The sequence below is a fragment of the Neoarius graeffei genome, chromosome 10 (genome assembly GCF_027579695.1).
Source record: "Neoarius graeffei isolate fNeoGra1 chromosome 10, fNeoGra1.pri, whole genome shotgun sequence".
Classification (NCBI taxonomy): Eukaryota; Metazoa; Chordata; class Actinopteri; order Siluriformes; family Ariidae; genus Neoarius; species Neoarius graeffei.
This window is the reverse complement of record NC_083578.1, coordinates 82,176,696-82,196,060: the sequence shown is the minus strand read 5'-3', so window position 1 is coordinate 82,196,060 and position 19,365 is coordinate 82,176,696. Positions and strand designations below refer to the sequence as shown.

Below are 19,365 nucleotides of genomic sequence, written 5' to 3'. Positions count from 1 at the left end.
CAGACGGGTGAGAAGGAAGTGCTACCTGATTGTTCGGGCGGTGAGGAAAAGGCCGTTCCTCAAATCAGTACATAGATACTTTATTCATCCCGAACAGAGCTGTCAGCTATTTAGACAGAGTGAGAAGGGAGCTGTGGTGTTTTATCCTTGTAGTATTTATCAAACCTTGTCACAAAAATTTCATTAAGACCTCAGGGAACTGTGTCAACTCGTGGAAAAGGGGTATAATATGTCACCTTTAAAGGGGAACAGAGGGCAATATATAGAGTAAATATAACAATAAAACACACATTAACGAACCTTATTCAAGACTTACAAAAGTTTTTTGTTCTAAGGTTGGAAAGTTATAGTGTTTTGAAAGTAGCTCGAGCAAACTATTTCCGCAGTTTGAACAGCCCGCCATGATATTAATTTTATCCAATCAGAATACACGTTCATTTTCTCTGCGTAACACTCATGACGTATGTATGTGCCCAGTTGTGTTGGCTCATTGAGGTTGGGACTAGCACGTGTGAATCGGAAAGTAGGATGAATTGTAAGTGATCGGCTACACAATGCCACAGTGTGTTGCTTTCGGGTGTAATAACAGGACCGATGGAAAACATAACGATCCTCCAGATGTGTCTTTTCACTCGTTTCCGCTGAAAAACACCAAGCGAGTTCGAGCATGGCTACGTATGATCGGCAGAAGCGATTTCAAGCCATCACGCGCTTCAAGGCTATGTTCAAAACATTTCCTGCCCTCGGCATATGAGGAGGACTTATTTGCCAAATACGTTGGACTACAACCAGGGAAGAAGCCCAGGCGAATTCTGAAGGATGATGCCGTACCAACGGAATTTTGTCATAGGCCAAGTGCAAGTGAGACGGCGGCGAGCGAGTTCTCTGCACGTTCTGTGAGGTTGAAAAAGTGTCGAAAGGAAACGAAAATGAAAGAGGTAGGACTCGTCTCGCATTGAAAAGTTGTAATATGCAAGAATAGGAATAGTATTGCAAGTGTTGTGTATTTGATTGATTTTGCAGATGAAAGAGAAGCTTGTATCTGCTACTTCTACTTCACCTGGCTGTGCTCTGAAGAAGGTAAATATATGGTATTCTATGATTAATTCATCAGTTAGCAAATAAAGCTAACCAAAATAGAAACTTTACTTTCGCTTGTGTTTTGAGTTACAAAACATGATTACACGCTTCTCTCCTAGTGCAGTGGGTAGGGCTGACGTCACGGTCTTTTAAAAATGGCGACTCTTGTGCCGTTTAGCGTACCGACTATTATATTTACAATTACCAAGATATTTCGTTGTTTTCTAGTATATAAATTTGATAGAATACTTAAGAATACGTTACTTTGTCACATCAGCAACTGTATACATTATATTTGGTACCCCTTTAAATAATCACTTATTTTAAACATTTAGCTCAACAATTCCCATAAGGATTTCATTATATTAAGTCTCGAGTCCAATACTTTTCATAGAAGTGCTTAAATTCTTGCTCATGATCACCACAAATTATGGTATAAATGCAATATATTAACATGACCCTGAAAGCTGCTGAAGTCCACCTTCAACTACTTCAAGAAATCTTGAAGTGTTCACAAGAGTCTACTGTATTCTAAGAGTTTATTGAGCTCTAATCAGAGAGAGAATGCTGTGTACACAAAAAGTAGAAGCCTTGCGTGGGCGGTACCTGTCTGAAGGATCCTTTGGCCATGATGAGCTTGTAGATGACACCAAAAGGGATGCAGAGCATGGAGGAGAGAGCCATCCACCATCCGATCATCTCCCCCCACCACGGGTACACGTACGTATTGTTGTAGGTGAGAGGCTTGTAGTTCACCAGGTGGAACACGAATATTCCCTGAGATGTGGAGAGAGAGAATAGAAACACTAGCCAGTTTCAACCATAACATCCACCCATACTGTGTGTGTGTGTGTGTGTGTGTGTGTGTGTGTGTGTGTGTGTGTGTGTGTGTGTGAGTGAATGAGAGAGAGACATGTGATCTCTGTGCACACTCTGTACATGAGTATGCTTTAATAATTAAACAAGACAGCATTATGGGTGGCGGCACGGTAGTGTAGTGGTTAGCGCTGTCGCCTCACAGCAAGAAGGTCCTGGGTTCGAGCCCCGGGGCCGGCGAGGGCCTTTCTGTGCGGAGTTTGCATGTTCTCCCCGTGTCCGCGTGGGTTTCCTCCGGGTGCTCCAGTTTCCCCCACAGTCCAAAGACATGCAGGTTAGGTTAACTGGTGACTCTAAATTGAGCGTAGGTGTGAATGTGAGTGTGCATGGTTGTCTGTGTCTATGTGTCAGCCCTGTGATGACCTGGCGACTTGTCCAGGGTGTACCCCGCCTTTCGCCCGTAGTCAGCTGGGATAGGCTCCAGCTTGCCTGCGACCCTGTAGAAGGATAAAGCGGCTAGAGATAATGAGATGAAATGAGCATTATGGGTGTTATTCCTGTCCTTTACTCACCTGATTGAACTCCTCTGCTCATGATCAAGTGTGAGAGGAGCAGGTTCAGGTGTTGATGAAGCAGGGTCATGTGTGCGGACATGCTGAATGTTTAGGCTCTCCCAGGGACTAGATATAGACATGACTGACCTAAACATAGCGACTGTCCGAAATTCTTAAATTCATGTCTGCTTGGTGTTATTACTAGTATTCCAGTCTTTAAAAAAAAACTTAAAACGCTGGAACACATGCAGTCTGTTCCAACAAAACATTTCCATAGTCTTTATTTTCCATTATTACAGGGCTTTGTTGAATTCTTGATTGTGATTGGTCAATAACCTCATCCTACCGTCTGTTATTTCTGTATAACAGACCGTTGCTATGGAGCATGTCATTAGTAGATGCAACAAAATCATTTTTCAATCAATATTTAATACAGCTTTATGAGAATAGAATAGTTAATCCGTGACAATCCAAGGATTGCGCATGTAAGACAACACCACTATTATGGAAAATTACGGCACTGTATTTTCCAGCCACTGCAGTATTTCTGTAAGTTCAGAAGCAGAAAACAGATTCTCTCACCATGCAAACACATGGAGTAAGAAATGACCAGCACCACTTCATCCAAGGGAAAGGCCGGTAACCGATCATACGGCCAATGTCATCCATAAACCTATCAGCACCTGCACACACACACAGGGTACACACTTTAATACACAGGCGCAGATGAGCTTGTATAGCCTTGACTTTCCCATACAAATTGTAGATAAGAATGCGGGATACAATGCGTGATCTTCATAATTATGTAACAAAAATAGAACACAACAGGTGTGCTGTTATCAGAAAATAATCAGTGTGATGTGAAAGCCGCTCTGAAGTTGATTATTTTCCACCCTGAAGAGTTTTTAATCCACTTACACCACTTGCCAATGATTATGATGTTTTATTAAGTAAAGAATGATAGGTTGGATTTGTTTCCATTTACAGTTACATATAAACACGTGTTAAAAACAAGTTAGCTCCTGCGTTAGACTTCTCTATTTCTCTCTCGACGTTAGTAAGACGCATCTTGTCATGTTATTGAGAAACTCCGAAGCACAAAGTTCTCCGTCCTGAAGACTTTCCCTGAAGACACTGCAGACCCCTTTCCAAAAATGTTACATCTCCACACACCAAACCTGACCATGTCCACAATTTAAAACTCCACATTTATGTGGAGCGTCTACCATACAAGCCCCTGTCTAAGCTGTTACTACAGAAACATTAAGGTATAACAAGTGTATTAATTTAGATCCTGCAGCCAGAACTACTATCAGAGCTACTGTTATAGAAAACTACTGAGCGTTAAACAGTGCTGTGTTATACAGTATTACAGAATATGTGGTGTTGGTGAGTCTTACCATAAACCCAGGCGACAACCACACATTCCCAGAATGCCTGCCACAACAGGGTCATTCCACTGGCTGAATAATAGTCAAAAATCTGGAAGACATACATCCCTCCCTACACACACAAATGAACAGTGAGGGTCTACTGTAACAGCCTGCAATAATAATAATAATAATAATAATAATAAATTATTATGATTATTGAAAAAAGAGGGCGGCACGGTGGTGTAGTGGTTAGCGCTGTCGCCTCACAGCAAGAAGGTCCGGGTTCGAGCCCCGTGGCCGGCGAGGGCCTTTCTGTGTGGAGTTTGCATGTTCTCCCCGTGTCCGCGTGGGTTTCCTCCGGGTGCTCCGGTTTCCCCCACAGTCCAAAGACATGCAGGTTAGGTTAACTGGTGACTCTACTGTAAATTGACCGTGAGTGTGAATGGTTGTCTGTGTCTATGTGTCAGCCCTGCGATGACCTGGCGACTTGTCCAGGGTGTACCCCGCCTTTCGCCCGTAGTCAGCTGGGATAGGCTCCAGCTTGCCTGCGACCCTGTAGAAGGATAAAGCGGCTAGAGATAATGAGATGAGATGAGATAATAAATTATTATGATTATTGAAAAAAGAGGGCGGCACGGTGGTGTAGTGGTTAGCGCTGTCGCCTCACAGCAAGAAGGTCCGGGTTCGAGCCCCGTGGCCGGCGAGGGCCTTTCTGTGTGGAGTTTGCATGTTCTCCCCGTGTCCGCGTGGGTTTCCTCCGGGTGCTCCGGTTTCCCCCACAGTCCAAAGACATGCAGGTTAGGTTAACTGGTGACTCTACTGTAAATTGACCGTGAGTGTGAATGGTTGTCTGTGTCTATGTGTCAGCCCTGCGATGACCTGGCGACTTGTCCAGGGTGTACCCCGCCTTTCGCCCGTAGTCAGCTGGGATAGGCTCCAGCTTGCCTGCGACCCTGTTGAACAGGATAAAGCGGCTAGAGATAATGAGATGAGATTGAAAAAAGAAGGAATCCAAGGCACTCTTTGTATCCAACTATATAAAAAAAGCCTTTATTTTACATGGCTATTTCATACAGAAAACATGAGCTGAGCAGCAACCCACGCATAGCGGCACAGACAGCCTTCTTCAGGGCATGCTGCTCCAATAAACAATTTCCTCTTAAGAGGTAAACTACTTTTAAACACCTGAATGCAAACTGGTAATGAATTCACAGGTATCCAGTTCAAGAAAACTAGATTGCCACTAGATGGCAATACCCCTTGGATTAAGTCCATATGAGCACAAAAAAGAAAACACTTAGAAAAAGACAATCAGACAATCGACCATTACAGAAAAGGACTAAAATCAGTTTCTTCATTTAGCCCTGGATATGTTGTAGCCTGTAAACTATATATATAAAAAGTTTCTCTCTGTAATAATAAACTTAATCTATCACCACCCCTAATGTTCTCCTTAATGGTCTCCAGACCTTCAACCATGAGACTATCTGGATTGCTATTATGCACATTATAAAAATGTTTGGCAATACAATAATCAAAATTAGCCTTTCTAATGGCGGTCTTATGTTTAGAGATTCTGTCTTTAAGTCGCCTCTTCGTTCGGCCTATATAAAAACAACCACATAAACAGGATAAGTGATATACCACAAATGTGGTGTTGCAATTGATGAATGCTTGTATGGTATACATCTTATTTGATTTAAAATCAACAAACTGTTTGCACTCTTTGATGTTTGAACAATGATTGCAAGAACCACATTTGTAGGTACCCTGTATAGACCCCTTCGCAGTAAACGTCATTCATACGTAAGAGGAAATTGCGCGTGCAGCCTGGACCCAAAAAAGACTCAGAAATGCCTAGTTGTTGTGTTGACGGGTGTCAGAATCATAGCAGTGATGGGGTTAAAATGTACAGAATTCCAGCAGGATCTCACCCATTCCCAAAAAAATCGCCGACGTCTATATGACTACAAGCCATCAAACGTGTAGACTGAGATGAAAGCACCATCAAAAATGCGCGGGTTTGCAGCGCCCACTTCATCACAGGTAAGATCAGGCTATTTATTAAATCTTTCTTTTTTATTCTTTCTAGTCTTCGTTTATTGATGTAGCAAAATACTTTGGTAACGTTTGTCTGATTAGCTGGGTCATAGTTACACAATGTAATGAATATTGTTAGCATGTTAACTTAGCTTTGCATGCAATTTTGTTTGTAGGAGAGGTCTCGCTTGACTCAAGCAGTCCAGATTTTGTGCCGTCATTATTTGTGTATGCCGAAAATCACAATTTTAAAGCAAGGATGGAAAGGTAAAATTGTGTGCCCTCACTCTAAATGCCAACTTACGTTGACTGCTCTAACCTAGCTCCCGCCCCGTTCAGTTTCATTTCTGCTCTCTGCCTCTCGCTTTTTACGCAGCTCTGATTTCTCTTAGCTGCACTCTTTACACTATCATTCCTTTCATGCCATTACCTCCTGCAAATTGCTGTTTAGTGTTGGTATTTGCTGTTGTAGCTAAAGCCACATTGCCATCACATCACTGGCATAATTTGATTAAAACAAAATGAATATGAATGTCCCATTGTTAATCAAGTTGTACATGCCCGCACATAACAATCATATGCGTCTAAAGACTTGTAGGCAGGAAGTTTTTCGTGGGTGTACACTGAAGTCTTGTCAATAAGGTACGAGTATATATCTGGCCATTGTATACCAGGGAACTTACTAACATCGTCCGTCCACTCTTTAATTAAATGCGGATCCGGTAGGTGATGTCCACTTGTTAGAGTTAACTTATTTATGTAGCATTCTCGATCTTGTAACGACAATTGTTTGGCATAATCTGATAGCTCATAATGCCGGTCTATGGGCAGCGCCATTGTTTCTGGGTCCAGGCTGCGCGCGCATCCTGGCAACGGTCGGTTTGTTTACAAACATGCGAAGGGGTCTATTTGTCTGTGGAGCCAAGTAGTCTTTTTGCTCACACTAAGATGACTTGATACTAACTTGTCTCGCAGAGTGGGGGCCCTCCTAAAACTAATTTTTGGAGGGACCAGAAACACCTGTCTAAGAATGGGGTCACTTTTAATAAGATTCCAATTCGAAAATATTACTCTTTTTATGGGATTGGCTAAACTACTATATTTGGTAACAAAGTAAACCTGCTCTTGACTAGGTGACTGTTTTTTCTTTTTTTTTGGAATAACTCCAATCTTGAGGTGGAGTGGGCTTTTTTGTAAGCATCCTGTATTACCTCTGTTTGATAACCCCTCTGTGTAAATTGATTTGACATGATTTTATCCTGCTTTTCATACTCCTGGTTCGTATCACAAATACGTCTAAGACGTTGAAATTGTCCAAGAGGTATGTTGTTCTTAAGCCAAGCTGGATGAAAGCTATCTGCTCTTAACATAGTATTTTTGTCTGTTGGTTTACGATACACTGTGGTGTGGAGCTGGCCATCTTGACCTTTAAAGATGGTTAGGTCTAGGAAATTAACCATAATTTTAGAATTTTCCATAGACAATCTTACAATCTTAGATCATTATCATTCAAGAAATCATAAAACAATAGCAATTCATCATAAGAACCAGTCCAAATCAACAGAATATTGTCAATATACCTCCCCCACCATTTTATCTTGTCACTGTAGGTGTTACACTGGACAAAATCCTTCTCCCATAGACCTACAAAAAGATTGGCATAATTTGGAGCAAAACATGCCCCCATAGCAGTACCACGTACCTGAATATACAGTTGGTCTTGAAGAAGGAAAACATTGTTCTTTAAAGTCCATTCAGTGAGTTGAATAATAAAATCAGAGGGAGGTAATGAGTCTGTAGGCCTATTTGCTAGGAAATATTGTAAAGCTTTTAGTCCATCATTATGAGCAATATTAGTATATAAGGACTCTACATCCATTGTGACTAAGAAACAATCATCAGGAGCTCTTATATCATTTAGTATCTTCAACACATAATTGGTGTCCTGTATGTAAGAAGGGAGCTGTTGGGCTAGAGGTTTAATATGAAAGTCTATAAATTGGGAGGCAGGTTCTGTGAGACCCGTTGGAGGATATACAGTGGTGCTTGAAAGTTTGTGAACCCCTTAGAATTTTCTATATTTCTGCATAAATATGACCTAAAACATCATCAGATTTTCACACAAGTCCTAAAAGTAGATAAACAGAACCCAGTTAAACAAATGAGACAAAAATATTATACTTGGTCATTTATTTATTTAGGAAAATGATCCGATATTACATATCTGTGAGTGGCAAAAGTATGTGAACCTTTGCTTTCAGTATCTGGTGTGACCCCCTTGGTGCAGCAATAACTGCAACTAAACGTTTGCAGTAACTGTTGATCAGTCCTGCACACCGGCTTGGAGGAATTTTAGCCCGTTCCTCCGTACAGAACAGCTTCAACTCTGGGATGTTGGTGGGTTTCCTCACATGAACTGATCGCTTCAGGTCCTTCCACAACATTTCCATTGAATTAAGGTCAGGACTTTGACTTGGCCATTCCAAAACATTAACTTTATTCTTCTTTAACCATTCTTTGGTAGAATGACTTGTGTGCTTAGGGTCGTTGTCTTGCTGCATGACCCATCTTCTCTTGAGATTCAGTTCATGGACAGATGTCCTGACATTTTCCTTTAGAATTCGCTGGTATAATTCAGAATTCATTGTTCCATCAATGATGGCAAGCCATCCTGGCCCAGATGCAGCAAAACAGGCCCAAACCATGATGCTACCACCACCATGTTTCACAGATGGGATAAGGTTCTTATGCTGGAATGCAGTGTTTTCCTTTCTCCAAACATAACGCTTCTCATTTAAACCAAAAGTTCTATTTGGTCTCCTCCGTCCACAAAACATTTTTCCAATAGCCTTCTGGCTTGTCCACCTGCTCTTTAGCAAACTGCAGATGAGCAGCAATGTTCTTTTTGGAGAGCAGTGGCTTTCTCCTTGCAACCCTGCCATGCACACCATTGTTGTTCAGTGTTCTCCTGGTGGTAGACTCATGAACATGAACATTAGTCAATGTGAGAGAGGCCTTCAGTTGCTTAGAAGTTACCCTGGGGTCCTTTGTGACCTCGCCAACTATTACACGCCTTGCTCTTGGAGTGATCTTTGTTGGTCGACCACTCCTGGGGACGGTAACAATGGTCTTGAATTTCCTCCATTTGTACACAATCTGTCTGACTGTGGATTGGTGGAGTCCAAACTCTTTAGAGATGGTTTTGTAACCTTTTCCAGCCTGATGAGCATCAACAATGCTTTTTCTGAGGTCCTCAGAAATCTCCTTTGTTCGTGCCATGATACACTTCCACAAACATGTGTTGTGAAGATCAGACTTTGATAGATCCCTGTTCTTTAAATAAAACAGGGTGCCCACTCACACCTGATTGTCATCCCATTGATTGAAAACACCTGACTCTAATTTCACCTTCAAATTAACTGCTAATCCTAGAGGTTCACATACTTTTGCCACTCACAGATATGTAATATTGGATCATTTTCCTCAATAAATAAATGACCAAGTATAATATTTTTGTCTCATTTGTTTAACTGGGTTCTCTTTATCTACTTTTAGGACTTGTGTGAAAATCTGATGATGTTTTAGGTCATATTTATGCAGAAATATAGACAATTCTAAAGGGTTCACAAACTTTCAAGCACCACTGTAATTGACCTCCCCGGCCAATTATTATCATTATTATTATTATATTTAAAAGTCGGCGAAGATATGGTGAACAGTAACAGTTTAGCAGGGTTTTTTCCTCTCCCCTTTTTCAGGTAAACATTTTTCATATTCACCAGAAAATACCAGTTTGGTGTCTGGCGCAGGGGTGACTACTTCCCTAAGGGCAGAAGGAGCCCTTCAAGTCTTTTTAGACACATCCTTCTATGAGTTAAGGCCTCCGAGTTAAAAGTCTGTCTTTTCCAAACTTAAATTTCTCTTTCTTTCTCTCTAACCTTATCAATCTGTTCTTCCCCTCGGACTGGGTGCTGTTCCTATTAGGATTGGGTTGTCAGGTTGTGGTGGAACTAAGTAGGCCAGGATAGGAGGATTCAGGAATTGGAAGGCCAGGCCAAGTCAGAGGTACCCATCTCCTGGAAAGGCCAAGACTTCACTGGTGTCAGCTAGTTCTGCTAGAGTACTAGTTGACAGGACAGGTGTAACCCCATACTGCAGTTTGGGAGTAGGTTCTGTCACCCAGTCCAGTATCTGCCAATTCAAGCTTGCTTTTTCAAGATGGTTAAGACAAGATCATGGAAAATTTCATGGGGACTGGAATGTACAGTAGAGATAGAAAATGTCAAGCGTGTGGAAAACGTAATGAGATATATACTATCATTTGCTTGCTGGGTGCACGATACTAGTGCTGATGGAACACCTAACCAGAAATAAAAGGGCCCTGATGGTATATGCCAGGGAGTGGGCAAAGGGAAGCAGACTCTTGGACCAGGACACTCCTTAGTATAGGGAAAAGTGAGAAAGGGTGCATGTACGAGAAAATAATTTAGTCTGATCGTCTGGGACTTTGAGTTTAGTCTTAAGCCTCCGTCACGCTTATTCGGAATTAGCAGGAATCAAGCAGAACCAGCCGTAATGAAAAATTTTTCAAAATTCGTGCCACATTCAGGCGGGAATTTCAAACTGACTAACATTCTTACAGCTTTGTAAGAATGCCATTTGAATACTTAGAATGCGCTTCGAACCCGCCTCGAATGATTCTTGCACATTCCGGGTGTGTTAGCTTTCGAATGCAGTTCAAATGTAGTTGGAACAGAGTGGGAATACCTAGAATGCTGTTAGAATGAAGTAAGAATATTAAGAATGCACTTCGAATGCCGTACGAGTGCGGTTCGATTGCTGCCCGAATACCACCCGAAGTCGGGTTGGAAGGTGCCTCGAATGCTGTACAAATTCACCTCAAATGCAGTCAGAACGCTCCCGGAATAGCCGCCAAATATGTTTTGAACGTCTAAGAATTCAAAGAGAATGCAGCTCAAATACTTAGAATGTACTTCAAATGTGCTTAGAATGTAACACGAATGTCCCGAGTGGACCAAGAATGCCACCAGAATGGTCCCCGATAGGGTATAAAATGCTGCCGAATCTAGCATTTTCATCAGTCTCAGCCCAGACACCATAGAGTATGGACTCCCTGGACCATGTTGGTTTGCTCCAGATTGCTGTCCTCCAGCAAGACCTGCTTGAAAGAGATGTGGAGGAGGCTAGGAGAAGAAACATTAGGAGGAGAAAACCCAGAAGGTATCAGACCCGACCATGGCCATGGCCAGTGGTAGAGTTCTTGACCTTGGTTCCCTTCTTCCTTGGTGGCATGACGTGAGAAACTTGGGAAACTTTTTAAAAACAGTGGACAAAAGGTTGATGTTGAGCAGGCAACTCCTCAATGCAGACTGAAGTTCCAGCGGCAGCTAGCCACGGTTTTATGCGATTCGGTGGTGTTCTGAATCATGTCCGGACTCATTCGAGGGCCAATCATAGAGGGGCTGACACACTGTCTGACGGATTACCTCAACTTCTGTGCAGACGTTGTCTCCCCCGCTAAGACTGTATGGTGTTACCCTAATAACAAGCCATGGGTAACACAGGAAGTCAAAGCTGTCCTCAACAGGAAGAAGGCCACCTTCAGGTGCAGGGACAGGGAGGCAATGAAAGCAGCACAGCAAGAGGTGAAACGCTGCATGAGGGAAGCTAAGGACAGCTACAGGAGAAAGGTGGAGCAGAAACTGAAGGAGAACAGCATGAGGGAGTTCTGGGAAGGTGTGAAAACCATCACAAGCCACAATACAAAGACCAGAGTCATTGAGGAGACAGTGGAGAGGGTGAACGAACTGAATGACTTCTTCAACCGGTTCAACCAGCCCATGTCCCCCCCACCCTCCCCCTCACTGCAGCCATCTCTCCTTCTTCCCTCAACACACCTCCCCCCAGTCATCGCAGCAGCCCCCTCCTCCCCCACCTCAACACAGACTCCTCCATGCATTACTGCAGACCAGGTCAGAGGTCAACTGAGGAAGCTTCACCCCAGGAAAGCAGCAGGCCCGGACAAGGTGGCACTCACTTCACATCTGATGAAGACCTTGGAGCGGCTCTTCCTCAGCCTCCTCAGACCCCAGGTACAACATGCCCAAGACTGTCTGCAGTTTGTGTACCGGGCAGGTGTTGGTGTGGAAGACGCCATCCTCTACCTGCTACACCGAGCCCACTCACATCTGGATAAGGGAAATGGCACAGTGAGGATCCTCTTCTTGGACTTCTCGAGTGCCTTCAACACCATCCAGCCCCTTATGCTTCAGGACAAACTGAACAGGATGCGAGTGAACCCCTGCCTGGTCACCTGGATCTCCAGCTACCTCACCGACAGGCCGTAGTACGTCAGGCTGAAGGACATCATGTCTGACACTGTGATTAGCAGCACCGGAGCACCCCAGGGCACGGTGCTGGTCCCTCTTCTCTTCACCCTGTACACCGCGGACTTCTGCTACAACTCAGAGCTGTGTCACATTCAGAAGTTCGCAGATGACACAGCCATCATTGGGTGTATCAGTGACGACAGAGAGGAGGAGTATAGGAGCCTGGTGAGGGACTTTGCTGTGTGGTGCAACAAGAACCATCTGCAGCTCAACACCTTGAAGACCAAGGAGCTGGTCATTGACTTTGGGAGGTCCAGACCAAGGTTACGACCAGTTCTGATTGAGGGAGCCAAGGTGGAGGCTGTGGATTCCTACAAGTACCTCGGGCTGTGGCTGGACAGCAAGCTGGACTGGACTTGCAACACCAACCACCTGTACAGGAAGGGACACAGCAAGCTGTACTTCCTGAGGAGGCTGCGGTCCTTTAACATCTGCAGGAAACTCCTGTGGATGTCCTATCAGTCAGTGGTCACCAGTGTCCTGTTTTACACCGTGGTGTGCTGGGGGGGCAGCACATCCAAGAAGGGCACATCCAGCTGGACAAACTGATCAGGCGGGCCGGCTCTGTGGTCGGCATGAAGCTGGACTTTCTGGTGATGGTGGCAAAGAAGAGGACTATGGACAAACTATTGAACATCATGGACGATGCCAGTCACCCTCTGCACACCGCCATCAGCAACCAGAGGAGCCTGTTCAGTGACAGAATGCTCCTTCCCAAGTGCAGGACGAACAGACTTAAACTCCTTTGTCCCTCACGCCATCAGACTGTACAACTCCTCTCTGGGGGGGAGGAGGGGTAACAGGAGGACAGAGGACGGGAAGGAGCAGTAGCCTAGCCTAACAATAACCAATACTGGACAATGTGCAATATAATGTGCACTCTCTCCTGCTGGCCCCCCTTCCGCCTTCCTCTCTTCCCCATATCTTATTCTTTTATATGTATTTGTATATGTAAATACTTAATTTAATTTATCTAGAAGTTTTTTTTTCTCTATTTTCTATTCTGTTTATCCTGTAATGATGCTGCTGGAATCTTAATTTCCCTGAGGGAACCCTCCCAAAGGGATCAATAAAGTTCTATCTAATCTAATCTCAATCGGAATGTCCCGACTGCATTCGAGATGTATTCGAGCGGCAATCGAAATATTCAGATGGCATTCGACGTGCATTCCAGCTGAACTATTTTAATCTTGAAATAGATTCCGGCAGCAATTGAGATGCACTCGAGGTGTGTTTCAGCTCATTCGAGGCACATTCGGGACATTCCGGCAGGATTTGAAGTGGCTTGCCATTTCGATTTTTCCCTTGAATGCGAACAGAATGTTTCGAATGCCGTAAGAATATTTAGAATGCAGTCAGAATGCAGTTAGAATACACTTCGAATGCCATTCAATATTTCTCCTCTTTGAATGCACATCAAATATTTTGAGCATGAGCAAAACATTCGGGCCGGCCACAAGAATGGGCCCGAATGTTTGGAATGCACTCAGAATGCAGTCAGAATTTTTAGAATGCACTTCGAATATCCCGGAATATACAAATAATTTTCATTCTGACGGCATTCCGGCTCATTCCGCCTCTAGTGTGACTACCCTATTAGGAAAACATCAACTGCAAGGAGACCAGACTTAATTTTGGAGGATAAACAAAATAAAATAATATGGATGTGTGACATGGCATGCCCCCAGGAACAGAATACTGAAAAAAAGAAAATATACAGTATCACAGAAAAAAAGAACACAATATCGATAGCTAGCATTTGAAATTCAAGAAAGAAGGCAGGGATAGACGGTACATGTGGTTCCATTGGTGATTGGCTGTTTAGGTGGTGGTATTTCTGGTGTCACCAAAGAATGAAGGAAAAGCTTTGGTGAAGAGGAGAAGGCTTGCTCTATGGTTGGAACAATGCAGAAAACAGTTCTAATGGATGGAGAAACAACTATCCGGAGAAACAACTATCCGGAAGGTTCTATCAGGTCTAATCGAAAGTACAGTTGATGAGTAAGGTGTTGCGACTTCAACAAACTTTGGTAATCCTTTTTATTGGCTGTTGTCTTATGTTAACAGCTATCATTTTCATAATAATAAACTTTTGCACAGCTTTAATGAAATGCATATTAAATACCTCCATACAGTAAATGATTGTAATAATTTGCTGAAGATGATCCACAGTGTTCCTATTTCAGTAACAGTGTTTGGTCTATGGGAACTAAGAATGTTGGCTAAAATGTTTGCTCCATTTACCTGTGTAACCATGAAGAGATCAATAACAAACCAAATCGCGCAGCAGATCGCCACAGTGATTTCTCGCTTGTTAAAGCTCTGAGGGAGCAGATCCAGGATGCCAGTTATAAAGCCTTCCACGCCAACAAACTACACAAGGAGAAACAACACATCAAATTACACATGATTCTGACTGCTGGTGCTATCTCTGGCTCACTGAGCGAACGTCAGCACTTGAGGCATCATTGGGTTCATAACTGAAGCACATAACACCACAGATTCAAAACACTGCTGAAAAATCCCAGTACTGCATTCACCATTAATGTTCCGTCAGGCTTTTTGGGATGTTTCACAGTCATGATTGTCTTTTTGAATAACCCCAACTAACTCCTGCAGCTAGGTCCAGTGTGTATGTGTGAGACATAAAATTTGCTGGAGTTTTTAATACCTTATTTTACAGGGACACACCAGCATTGCCTACAGCACTAATGTCTCTTATAAGCTCTGATAAATAGGTTTGTCAGAGTCAGATGCAGGCTCAGTTTTGACCTTATGGTCATTTCATTGAATTCTCCTTTAATTATTATGCTTAGATTTTACTGGTGGCAGCACGGTGGTGTAGTGGTTAGTGCTGTCGCCTCACAGCAAGAAGGTCCTGGGTTCAAGCCCCGTGGATGACGAGGGCCTTTCTGTGTGGAGTTTGCATGTTCTCCCCGTGTCCGCGTGGGTTTCCTCCGGGTGCTCCGGTTTCCCCCACAGTCCAAAGACATGCAGGTTAGGTTAACTGGTGACTCTAAATTGACCGTAGGTGTGAATGTGAGTGTGAATGGTTGTCTGTGTCTATGTGTCAGCCCTGTGATGACCTGGCGACTTGTCCAGGGTGTACCCCGCCTTTCGCCCGTAGTCAGCTGGGATAGGCTCCAGCTTGCCTGCGACCCTGTAGAAGGATAAAGTGGCTAGAGATAATGAGATGAGATGAGATGAGATTTTACTGGTTAAATTCAGGATTGTATTTTTTCTTAGCACCAACTAGGTTTTAGTTTGGGACGTGTACATACTTTCTTTCACAGTAGAAAGCTATTTAAGTGGAAATTACTTTTTTTTGGTAAACTAAGTGCCTCTGACAGGATCCTTTGTCAAGAATGTCCTCTCTGAAAAGCACTGACCATATGATGTGGTTATAAATTATGTTTTTTTTAACACTTTTATTTTTTAATTTTTTTCCAACAAGAAAACAGAAACAGGGGAGGTCTGGGACATGACAGCACGTAATACAATCAGTAGAAAAGGAAAAAAAAACAGTCACAGGTACATACCACCAGATTTAAGAGGTATCAAGAGGATATAGATATAGCTACTCAATGTTTATTTGGTAATAACAGTCCCATTTATTCCAAAGTACATCCCCCTTCTCTTTTTGAAGTCGAAGGGTGAAAGTCATTTTCTCCATCAGACAGATAGTATTGATCACACTGATGAGGGCAGAGATGGTGGGAGGGTTCTTCTGAAGCCAGCATTTAGTTATTGTTTTTTTTTTTTTTTACTTGCGACCATAAATATCTTCAGGAGATATGTGTCACTTTTACTAAGACCTTGAGGGACATGTCCGAGGTACAGTACGTTGAAAGAGAAATCAATGACCAGGTCCAGAACCTCTAATATCAAGTTTCCCACTCCCTTCCAAAAAGGCTGAACATGTGGGCATAACCAGAAAATATGCGCATGGTCTGCCGAGTCCGATCTACACTCCCTCCAGCAGAAGTGTTGTGACCCACTTGATTTTGATATTTGATAGGGGGTAATAAAGAAACGGGTCAAAGCTTTCCAGTAGAAGTCTCTCCAGAAGAATGAACTTGTAGTAATGGACCGGGTTTCCCATGCTTTACTCCACATATCCTCAGTTATTACCATGTTTAGTTCCTTTCCCCAGCGTTCCTTTATATAGTCTGTTGAAGATTTATTCATTGAAGTGAAAGCCTTGTATAGTCTACCCACGATGCCTTTGATATTCTTTGAATTGTATGCATCAATAAATACCTCAATTATTTTAGAGGGCTCCGAAGAGTCATGACTCTTAACTTCCATTACAAAAAAATTACGGATCTGTAGGCACCGAAAAAAAATCTCCTCTGTCCAGTTCGTAAGTCCGACATATGTCCTCAAAGTCATTAAAGTGTCCATTTGTCACTATCCGACACAAAGAAGATATGCCCTGCCTAGCCATCCTTCTGTATCTGTGGTTCAGAGCTGCCAGGAGGAAGTGCGGGTCGTACGCAGGCCAGCACAACAGCTTCATCTCCCTGTGGAGATTAAATCTCTTAACCACTTGTAACCACAGTTTCACTGAAAAAGCAACCCACTGATTTTGAAGCAGAAATACTTCACTTATTCTGCTGAGGCATCCCAGTGCCGACTGTATAGGTATGTCCATTAAAGACAACTCAATCGCTTTCCATTTAGCTTCATAAACTGGATTACACCAACACCACAGGGGCCTCAGCTGAGCTGACAAAAAGTAATCTTTAAGACAAGGCAGAGCCATGCCCCCCCTCTCCCCGGGCAGCTGTAATGTTGAATATCTAACCCTGGGACTTTTATTATTCCAAATGAACCTAGACAGATGCCTATCCCATTCCCTAAACTGTTTCAGAGGCACTTCCACTGGAAGTGCTGTGAATAGGTATAACAATCTTGGGAGGATGTTCATTTTAATAGTCCTTATTCTGCTGCCGAGGTCGAGGGGTAGCATGCCCCATCTACCTAAATATAAATGATGTTTGAAAAAAATATTTGTCTCTTTTGAAGCAGAATAGTCTGCTGTTGCACAGTAAAAAAACAGGACTTGAACAGATGTGAGACACATTTGCAGTGGAGCTTCACATGTGGTTGAAATATGAGTCCGTCAAAAAGTGTCCTCTCCAGAAAACCACAAGGATCATCATCACTTCAGTTCATTTTCACTGACAGGACTGCAATGACCTGCTGTTGTAGGCCATTTGCTTTAAGGTTTTGACATGCTGTGCATTCAGAGATGCTTTTCTGCTCATCACAGTTGTAACGAGTGGTTATTTGAGTTTCCATAACCTTCCTGTCAGCTTGAACCTGTCTGGCTGTTCTCTTCTGACCTGCAAAGTGCACTTTGAAGAAAATATTTGTCTCTTTTGAAGCAGAATAGTCTGCTGTTGCACAGTAAAAAAAGAGGACTTGAACAGATGTAAGACACATTTGCAGTGGAGCTTCACATGTGGTTGAAATATGAGTCCGTCAAAAAGTGTCCTCTCCGGAAAACCACAAGGATCATCACCACTTCAGTTCATTTTCACTGACAGGACTGCAATGACCTGCTGTTGTAGGCCATTGTGCCTGCAAGTGCCTGCAAAGCTGAAAGTTTTTTTTTTCCCACCATTCTTATGTTTGAACATTAAATGAAGCTCTGTATGATTTTATGCTTTGTGTTATTGACACATGATTGGCTGATTGAGCAGATGTATTATCTAGGTGCATTAAAATGGACTGTAAGTGCTTGTGTCTCATAAACACTGTATATGGTAAAATATATGATATATGGGAACATGTGCATTAAAATGTCTAGGATTTTCCAGGAGTTAATCCAGGACCAAGCTTGGTTTAGTGTTTTAGTGTTTCCTTGAATTTGATTAAACCCATCAGTTATATTATTAAGCCTGTAAATTGCTAAAATCCAGACAAATTGCGAAACAGTGACCCAGGAGCACCAGTTTCATACCGGTAGTAAGTGTTAAATCCCACCATGTGACCCTGAATGACTGACCTGACTGTCCAGCCCCAGCATCAGCAGCATGAAGAAGAAGAGTGTGGCCCAGAAGGGTGACACAGGCATCATCGACACGGCTTTGGGGTACGCGATGAACGCCAGGGCCGGTCCTGCAAGCAGGAGAGCAGCATAAGACACATTCATCACAACAGACCAGGGGCAGGCCATGATACACACCAACACACAACACCAGTGTCACAGAGAGAGAGAGAGAGAGAGAGAGAGAGAGAGAGAGAGAGAGAGCAAGACAGAGAGAGACTGAGAGGAAAAGAGAGATGAAGGTGCATCTGGATGTGATGATGTGTGTGAAAGAATTCTTCTTGTGTCATTTTCTGGGTTGAGTTGGTTATTTCTAGCGACAGCAGTGTTCACATTCAGACACGTTAGTTACAACAGTGTTTTGCTATAGATTTGACACGACACCCATGAGCAAATAACCCAACTGTTAATCCCAAAGAACCGTAGGGAACTCATATTCTATGTGGCTTACTTTAACCATATGGTCGGACACTTGGGTCAGGATAAAACACTAGCTTGAATAATGGCCCAGTTCTATTGGCCATGGATTCATGGTTGCAGCATGCCATGAATGCCAGCTGGTGAATCCAGCGGCCACTCCAAAAGCGCCATTACGCCCTCTTCCCTGATTGAGACCCCCTTCGAAAGATTTGGCAAATTTCTATTGCTACTGTTATACTGCAGTGGCGGCTGCTGGTTTTTAAAACAGGGGAAGCCCATTTTACGCATTCACCGTAAAACCTGTAGGCTGGATATCAAAGCATAGAAAGGTGTGCCCCATTAGCATAGTGAACTAGACAACCCTACCTAGTGGCAGAAAGTATTTTTGCTTGTACATTTCATGTTATAGTCTGGCTTGCCAGGCTAGTGCCTCATATCCTTAATCAAAAATATCAAACATCCAAAAATCACTGGCTATTCAACGAAGAGCCTTGAACATCATACCCTGATATGCAACACAGAGTCTTTAACACAACACCCAGCTGTGCAACACATCCTTGAACATCATCTGCAACACAGACTGGAAATTCATAACCAGGTAGGCTATGCAACACACA

The 19,365-nt window shown here is 43.1% G+C and overlaps 1 protein-coding gene across 1 annotated transcript in view; it reads right to left on the bottom strand.

The window, feature by feature from the left end:
* LOC132893558 (sodium- and chloride-dependent creatine transporter 1-like) overlaps positions 1-19,365 on the bottom strand; it is a 63,742-nt gene that overhangs the window by 9,722 nt on the left and 34,655 nt on the right. Inside the window, exons 7-11 of the mRNA XM_060932750.1 lie at positions 18,287-18,399; positions 14,518-14,646; positions 3,851-3,953; positions 3,033-3,133; positions 1,687-1,857 (exon numbers count right to left, since the gene is read on the bottom strand). Of these exons, the coding sequence (XP_060788733.1) occupies positions 1,687-1,857; positions 3,033-3,133; positions 3,851-3,953; positions 14,518-14,646; positions 18,287-18,399 (617 nt within the window). The remainder of the gene's footprint in view (positions 1-1,686; positions 1,858-3,032; positions 3,134-3,850; positions 3,954-14,517; positions 14,647-18,286; positions 18,400-19,365) is intronic.